This window comes from Gymnoscopelus braueri, assembly GCF_963280865.1.
Source record: "Gymnoscopelus braueri genome assembly, chromosome: 12".
NCBI classification, from domain to species: Eukaryota; Metazoa; Chordata; class Actinopteri; order Myctophiformes; family Myctophidae; genus Gymnoscopelus; species Gymnoscopelus braueri.
Genome location: NC_137614.1, coordinates 40,899,126 through 40,907,987, shown reverse-complemented (window position 1 = coordinate 40,907,987; position 8,862 = coordinate 40,899,126). Strand labels below are relative to the sequence as shown.

Genomic DNA, 8,862 nt, shown 5'->3' with positions numbered 1-8,862 from the left:
CTTTCTCAGCAGAAGTGAAATCTTCCCCCCTCTTCCAGCCCCCCTGTTTTCTGAGGAACAACAAGACTGTTTCTTTCAGACCAACCTCTTGGCTGCAGCTCCAGTGTGCCTGTGTGACTAGAATTATACTGAGGTCTCTCTCAAAACCCCAACGACAAAACACCACATCATCACCTTGAAGTCTCTGTAATGTGCAAGTGTGTGCTGCTTCAGAACGACACACTGTGTGAATTAGCATCCCGTCTTATGAATATGGATGAATATTATGACAGGCTGGTGAACTCCCAAAACGCAGCCTTTAAATTCTAAACACAAACTATAAACCTCGTCATCGAAACGAGGGGCATCGCCTGCGTTTATTTTTGTTCATTTTGATGCACAGTGTGAATGGATATGCAACCCAACCCGTGCAATTTAGAAGAAAACAATGACATTTCACGATAGTAAAGCATTTATGAGCCTTTCAGACAAGGCATGATTCTACCAAGACGAAAACGGCACCTTTTACCAAAACAAACATTTTATTTTAAAAAATCGTGTGGCTCTAATTGCTCGCGCTGATACGGCCATCACAAAATCTGGTTCGGCAATCCCGTAAGAAAATGGCTGGTTCCTTCTGCACAGCAGGGGGGCTTCGACTACAGAGGACCTTGCACTGGCTGCTGCTCATTTACATTTCAAACAGCGTCTATAACTGCAAGGGATTTGATGTTTTCCCTCTGTGTTGGGGAGTCTCTTATATTTCTCCCCAGCTAGTTCTCCGGCAGCCATACTGTCTACTACGCCTATGCAGTATGGGCAGCATGGCTACCACAAAGCACTGCGATCCCCTGGGTTCGCTTCCATACTGTGCCTGTACGGCGCTCCCGAAAACCTTAAAGACTGCAGCTTTACTGAATATAGGGCCGACCTCTCATAGTCAAATGATCGATTAATCGGTCGTTTTGGTCTGTTGATAAAGATTGTTTGTTGATTTGTTGTTTTTGTACACTCCCCCCCCCCCATGCATACCTCTTGTAAACTCTACATATATGCTAACCTTTAATATTGCCAGCCTATAACTTTCAGTAGCTAGTAGCCATTGTGAAATCAAGGTTAGAATGTGCTCTTCTCAGCCAACCTAAAAAAGGCTGGTCTCAGCATGACTGCATGCGGCAAACACAATTTTACGGATTTGTTGATTCAATCATCTAATTGCCAAATTCCTATCACTATTATTCGCCCGAGACTTTTTTTTAGACGAGGACAGCCCTACTAGCTGGACTGAATAACATGGACTCTTACAGAGAGGACTCCATGGTAGATGTGTAGTACAACTGAAACCACGGGGGAAATCATATTGTTTCAGCAGCACTCGGTGTGTGTCGATATTCAAGCTAGGGTTGGGCAATTAACCGAATTTGGGTTAATCGAATAATTGAGAAGCAGGTTTTTATTTTGATTTCTTATGATTATAATGATTAGTCTGATTAACCAGATGCGAAGCACTGTGAGCTTTTAGATCTGCTATTTTCATCAAAAATCGTGCATTAACCATAATCGAGGCAAAAGTTTGAAATAATCCTGATATTGATTTGAACTGAAAGTCATATCATATCACCCAGCCCTAACAGGTAGGTAGGTAGGTAGGTAGGTAGGTAGGTAGGTAGGTAGGTAGCCTGTCAAACTCCTGTTGCCTACTGTAGTGTGTTCAATGCCACAGAGCCACAGCTCCATGTGGACGTCGTTGTAAGAGCAAACACGCTTTGTTTGTCTCCACAATCTGCTTGTCGATCACCTGAGGCACACACAGTGAGCGAGGCTGCCTCTGGCTCGCGGCTCGCAGCTCGCTGAGGGGGCAGGAAGCCGGGGCTGCACGGGGACAAAAGCCCAGCACAGCCGAGCCTATAGCCTACTTTAACCCACCAGGAAGAACCAGCTTCCCTCACAAGGTCACTGTGCTGCTGCTGGGGGAATGTATGCGACTATAGTCTACTGCTGCTACTGCCTCCGTCCACACTTCCTCCACTCATGTTGAGAATGATTGAGCTAGATACAGCGTGAATGTGTGTGTGTGTGTGTGTGTGTGTGTGTGTGTGTGTGTGTATGAGACATCACATTGGAATGAGAGCAGTCGTTGACACAAACGTCCTCCTCTGCAGTGGCCTTGATACAAGTGAATCTCTGTGACCAAGAGCTGGAGGAAGGAGACAGTTTGTCACAGCTTCCATTAAGCTCGACAAACCTGTTGGAACCTCTAAAGAAAAAAAAACTGAAGAGTGGACATTTGCAGCCTAATACATCGGGGATGTGGTGGCGTCCCTCACAACAAATCAAAGACATGATGCACAAGTAAAGCGTAGACCAGATAGATCATTTGACGATTAGTAACTTTGTGATGAATAAAAAGATTTGGCTACTGTGCACAACATGGTAATAGACTTCATCCGTAACAAAAATAAATACTGCTGGTTCTGACGGACCTAACCGAGCAAATCCTCCTCATTAACCACTTATTCCCCCCCACATATACCCCACAAAACCCTATATATTCTGATGTACTGCAAATAGGTAATCAGAATAGCTGATCCGCATTCTCACAATGTGTGGCAATGTGACGCATTGTGTGTTTGTAGATCAGCTATTTTTGCTATTTTTTTAAATTTTAAAGCATTTCAAAAAAGCAAACAACCCTACAAAATGTCCTGTAAACTATGCTATATACTATTGTAAATGTCATGGGGAAAGAAAAAAAAAACTTCACTATGCACCACACAGTATAACCATAATCAGTGGTTGGACAATTAGGCCAACGTGAGAGCTCAGGAAAAAGGCAATCAGTAACTTTAAAGTTTTAAAGCCATTATTACAGGACTGTTGGCTACAGCCCTATAAAACAGTCAATGCACCGACCATTCATTGGTGCAACCTATAGACAAATGGGATTGACACATCATGGAATGTCATTTGTCCTGAGGGAACTAGATAACACTTTCTCCTTTTCACCTCTCACCGTGTGTGTGTGTGTGTGTGTGTGTGTGTGTGTGTGTGTGTGTGTGTGTGTGTGTGTGTGTGTGTGTGTGTGTGTGTGTGTGTGTGTGTGTGTGTGTGTGTGTGCGTGAGTGCGTGCGTGCGTGCGTGTGTATGCACACACACGCATGCATGCTCCTGTGGTGTGATAGACAGATAGAGCAGGCGTGTGCAAGAGAGATTATAGGGATTTAACCATCTTAGTTACTATTTTTCTTGATCGGGCCCCATATACCTGTTTGTTTATGTTTCAGCGTGTTTGTTTATGCTGCTATAGAACACACACCATGTCAATGAACTTCAGCTGCATGCATCCTACAGCGTGTGGGGTGCTTTGTCACAGTTGTTGTGACATCTATAAAGTCCTGGCATGGCATTGGGGTCGCATTGGGGTCTAGTGTCTGCAATAAATTAAAGTCTATTTGACTCATTGAGGCAACTGGACATAACTATCACTTCAAACTACAGGGCTCAGTGTGCAGATATGGACAGAATCAAATATAAATGTTTTTTTTTAACCAAATCCAGTCCTCAATATTGATATTGTGATGAGAATATTGTATTGAGAATTATATCAATTTTCTTTGTTTTCTTTTCAAAAAATAAAAATAAATCCATAGCCTACACTGGGATGCTAAAATAAATACACACATATCTCCATATATACATATACATATACATATATATATATATACACACAAAGTTCACAAAATCTCCTATTTCCCCTATAATCATTATTATTAGTAGTTGTATTATTTTGTCTGAAAGTATACAATAATTAAGTCACAGGTTATTAACACCAGGAGAAGACAACACTTATCCCAGACGATATCATATCACGATATTGCTATAACATCTATTTTTCCAGCCCTGCTACTTCAAACAATATTCTGCCTGGTCCAATGCACACACAGGGGGAAGGGCTTATTATACAGGTATAATAATGAAGAACTTGTGCCAGATGCATGCATCATGGTACATGCTGGCACTGTAGTGTACTGTATGCACACACACACATGTTACAAATGTTGCAACCATATATCTTTTGATGCTTCTATTTATGGTCTATGCATGCACGGGCTGTTAGTCAGAAGAACCATTGAGCTACGTACAGCAATAAAACACAACATGACACACACACACACACACACACACACACACACACACACACACACACACACACACACACACACACACACACAGTGTGTGAGGGGGAGAGAGAGAGAGAGAGAGAGAGAGAGAGAGAGAGAGAGAGAGAGAGAGAGAGAGAGAGAGCTATAACACTCATTATTCACCCGATTCATTCATAAATGGGAACTCACCCAAAATCCTGGTCCATCGATTTGAAGAAGAATTTGTAGCTGTTGACCGGGCGATTGTTGAGGACATTTTTAAAATCCGCGAGCGTGACTTTCTCGGGGGAAACGGACAATTTGACCAGATAGGGAGTCTCCTCCTCGTCGATGTGATATATGATTTTAGTCTCCGCCATGAGAGTATATGTGTTATAAAGGCAGGACAATCATTTGACACACAGGAAAGCAATAAACAGGCCTGACTGACTGACTGCTGTTGGAACAACACACTACCTACCCACTACTATCCGTAAACATAGCAGCCTCAACGACGCCGAGCATAAACACAACGCTCTACGTACCCGCGCCGGGAAATAAATAACCGTGTCTCTGATAAACAAAGCGAGAATCCAGACATAATAATAATGGTGTTATGAGTGTCTGTAGTCCTGCCCCTGCACTGTGTGTGTCGGTAGGTACGGTGGCTCTCTCGGCACTAAAACAGGAAGGGACAGTCCACATCCTTGCGAGATTCACTGCCTGGAATATTGCTCCTTTTTTCACAGGCTAATTGGTGGTGCAGTGCTGCCCTCTAGTGGTGGTTCTGGGCCGTGACAACCATATCTAGCGTAGCCCAGTGCCATCTAGAACAGTGGTTCTCAACCTGGGGGTCGCGACCCCCAGGGGGGTCGCCAAATAATTTGGGGGGGTCACCAGATTTTTTGGTGAATGTAAAAAATATATATATATATATATATATATATATTTTTTTTTTAACAAAATATTTTTTTATGTTATTATGAATTCCTGTTTTATCAGTTCATTTACTAAATTCAAGATAAAAATATTTCATTATTAACATTAGGAACCCTAACCCTAACCCTAATAATTATCAAATAACCTATTATAATTAAATAACCTAACCCTAACCCTAACCCTAAAACCGAAATAAAGTAACCAAAAACCGGGAAAAAACATACCCAATCCGCCCAGAACAGGCAAAAAAAATTGCCCCCGCATGCCCCCCCCATGCGATGATATCATTGATATCAATTATTTTGGGGGTCGTGGCCTGAAAAGGTTGAGAACCCCTGATCTAGAAGGCTCTGGCGTAGCCTACTGTTACTGCAGTGGTTCTCCAACTGGCTGATTAGAAATCCCCAATAAATCGACCAGCCAGCAGGCTAAGCGTAGGAGAATGGAGATAGATATACCTGTGTGACGCGCTAACTAAAGGACTCACTTCCAAACGAAAGCTCAAGTTTAAAAACAGTCTTTAATTTCAATATCACAAGATATACATACTCCCAGTTCCCTGTCCCGCCGCCACCTACCAAGTTTAGCATGCTGGGAACTGGAGTTAAGGATAATCAGTTGTGACTGTTTAAAGCCCAGCCAATAGGAACACAGGGGGGGGGGCATAAAATAATTACAGCCTGCTATTGGCCGTCTGAGAGCACCTACTAAGTTTGGGGCGTTTAGCATGCTTTGATTGATTGATTGATTGATGTAGTTTATTTAGTAAGACATGAGAATAGTACGACAGTACATAACAGTACATGGAAGTACAAATTCACAATACAAGGTCTACTAAACTGGAACTCTCATTAAGCACTAAGCTTGTTTAAGATGAGAACCCCATGCACACAAATCATGATGAAATATAAGAGGCAGGCAGATATACACACTACTATACTATACACTATATGTCATACAATCAGCTTTCAGGTTACTGGTATGAAGAGAGAAAAAAATATATATATATATACAAAAGAGGAAAATGAAGGAGGGGGGGTAGGGGGGGGTAGGTTAAGACTTAGACAGGGGCCATTTTCGAATTGCAGCCTCCTGAAGGTGTATCTTTAGGGCAGTTTTGAAAGTGAGTAGGGTTTTACACTCCTTTACTCCTTTTGGTAGGGCATTCCACATTTTTGATGAATAGCATGAGAAAGAGTTCATTCCCTTAGTTGAGCCAAATCTGGGTTGAACATGATTTGTGGAGCTGCCTCTGGTGTTATGATCATGGACTGCATTAACACTTTGGAAGTATTTTGACAAATACAGGGGGATCCCAATGTTGTGGTGTATCTTGAAGACCAGGCCCATAGCAAGTTGCTGTACTCTGTCCTCAACCCTAAGCCATCCAATCCTAGCAAAATGAGCAGGGGTTAGATGGGTTTTGTGATTGAGGCCAAGAAGTAGCCTTACAAGTTTGTTTTGGGATGTTTGGAGCCTTGTTTTTAAGGCCTTGGAGGTGTTGTGATACCATGAAGTGCATGCATAATCATAATGACCTTGAATGAGGGCCCCTGCAAGAATTTTCAGAGTATTCTTACTGACTAGAGTCTAGACGATCAATCCTCCACAAAAAGCGTGTTGTTTGGTTGACATTTTTGATCACTTTTTCAGCGTTTTTGTTACCAGAGAGGTTTGCCTCCTCCCCGCTATTCTGATGGCAGACCCCCTGACCAGTATTGTTGCCAAATTTGGTGCATACCGGAGCAACGGTGCGCCGCCTAGCAGGTCAGCATGTTACGTTTGTGACGTCCACCCACCCACTGTCGACCATCGACGCTGGTTGACCCTATAGGCAATTTTAATATAGGATAGCCGCTGGAGAACACCCACAGAAAGCTCTGGTCCAGAGCTAACCCACAGTGACACACTGACACTCCATCCATCCCACCCCCCAAATGCCAATGCGTGTCTTCACCTATTAAGCAAATCAATTATGCACATTATCCAATCAAGTGCACAAATACAAATAGCCTATACAAACAATCCATTTAGCTCCTACAGGGCTTCTCTCAGGGGAGCGCAGATAGGGTTAAGTGTCTTTCTTGCTCAGGGGCGTTTCAACACATACTGTACCTTGCCTCATACAGGCTCTCTACACATTCAGCTTTTATGGCCGCCACAAGTTACAGACCTGTAAGGGTCCATTTGGTTCTTAGCTGTAAATAATTTAGCTGGAGAGTGTTCCTCATTTTGCTGGGGACCCCCTCTAACCCCCTCAAGGACCCCTGGGGGTCCCCAGACCCAACTTTGAGAATCAATATACTAAGCGCAGGACACAAAGCGGGGTAGATGGCCTGGGCAGGCTGTGGTGGTAAGTATATTTCCTATACTTAAGTAAAATTTTGAGGTACTTTTTCTTTACTTGAAAGTATTCCCATTATCTTATTATTCAAACTTCTAATATCCCCCAACATCTCAGAGGCAAATACTGTACCGTTTTACTCCACTACATTTTACTGATTTGGTTCCTACAGTTACTTTACAAATTTAGATTCGTAATAGAAAACATATTACTGTTTTGCATAACACTTTTTTTTTTACTTTACTGAAGTACATTTTTAAATACAGGATTTTTACTTGTAACAGAGTATCTACACTGTGGTATTGCTAATTTTACTTTAGTAGTAAAAAGAATAATGTGAGTAGTGTACTTCTTCCACCACCGTGCGTAGGCTGGCGTAGGCGCAGCGTAATTTATGTGCACTTTGCTTCCCTGTTGAGAGAACCAGTATTAAAACTCAACACAGAGTCCAAGCCAAACATTCCTTTTTATGATCCCATGAAAACAACATTAGGCCTCTATCTCGGTAGCGACAGCCTAAATGATCAGTTAATGGTTATATAACGTAATTTGCTGGTTCACATTATTATATTTCATCTTATCTCCACAAACTGGGATTTGATGGAGAACACTTGACAAGACAGTAGGGGGAGGTCTTGTATTGCATTTGACTCATGTGTTGACTACATGTATCTCACATCAAAAACGGAGTTTTGGCTCCACAGCAATGTGAACATGATATAACAATTAACCACTAACATCCTCTATATACTTAAAACGTACACTTATTTGACCGGGCTGGGCTCTGTGCTTGATTTGAATCCGCTTTTTTCCCCTCTACACAAAATCTCTTCACCCCCCAGAAAAGGGATGCTAAGGTTCAAGTGGTTAAGAGAATAAAGCAATCTGCTGTTCTCATCATGCAAGGTTTGAAACTGAAGGTAGAAACATCACATATTTCCAATACATGTGCTTATTTTGGCACGTTTCCAAGGTCATCGGTTTAAAACCCATTAAAGAAAAGATGCATAATATTCGTATGTAATATATGGGTTAGCATCTATAGTTACAGTACTGTGAAGTGTCCTGTAATGATAAATAAAAATTCATGACTCTTTGACCGCTGTCATCAATCTTCAATGAAGGGAATCTTTTATTAGACTGGATCAACATTCATATGTGTGTGTGTGTGTGTGTGTGTGTGTGTGTGTGTGTGTGTGTGTGTGTGTGTGTGTGTGTGTGTGTGTGTGTGTGTGTGAGAATACAGAATACAGTGACCATTTGTGACATTTTTGTGAGGCATTGCTGGGAGTTTATACAGAGTAACACCAAATGTATACTTATTGTAGTCATACGGCTGTGTCACTTAACAACAAAACAGATGCGTTTTTAGTAATTTTTGTGCAACACAGTTATACTACTATAAGTATACGTTAAGTATGAATGAAGCTAAGGCAAGAGTGCTTAGAACAGTTTAGT

The 8,862-nt window shown here is 42.0% G+C and overlaps 1 protein-coding gene across 4 annotated transcripts in view; it reads right to left on the bottom strand.

Moving 5' to 3' along the window:
• The window catches only part of LOC308097759 (segment polarity protein dishevelled homolog DVL-1-like), a 49,486-nt gene extending 44,708 nt beyond the window's left edge, over positions 1-4,778 (bottom strand). For all 4 annotated transcript variants that reach the window (XM_080445773.1, XM_080445775.1, XM_080445774.1 and 1 more), the window contains exon 1: positions 4,332-4,778. In XM_080445773.1, coding sequence (XP_080301899.1) covers positions 4,332-4,501 — 170 coding nt within the window. In that variant the 5' untranslated portion in view covers positions 4,502-4,778. The remainder of the gene's footprint in view (positions 1-4,331) is intronic.
• Between the last annotated feature and the right edge of the window lie 4,084 nt (positions 4,779-8,862).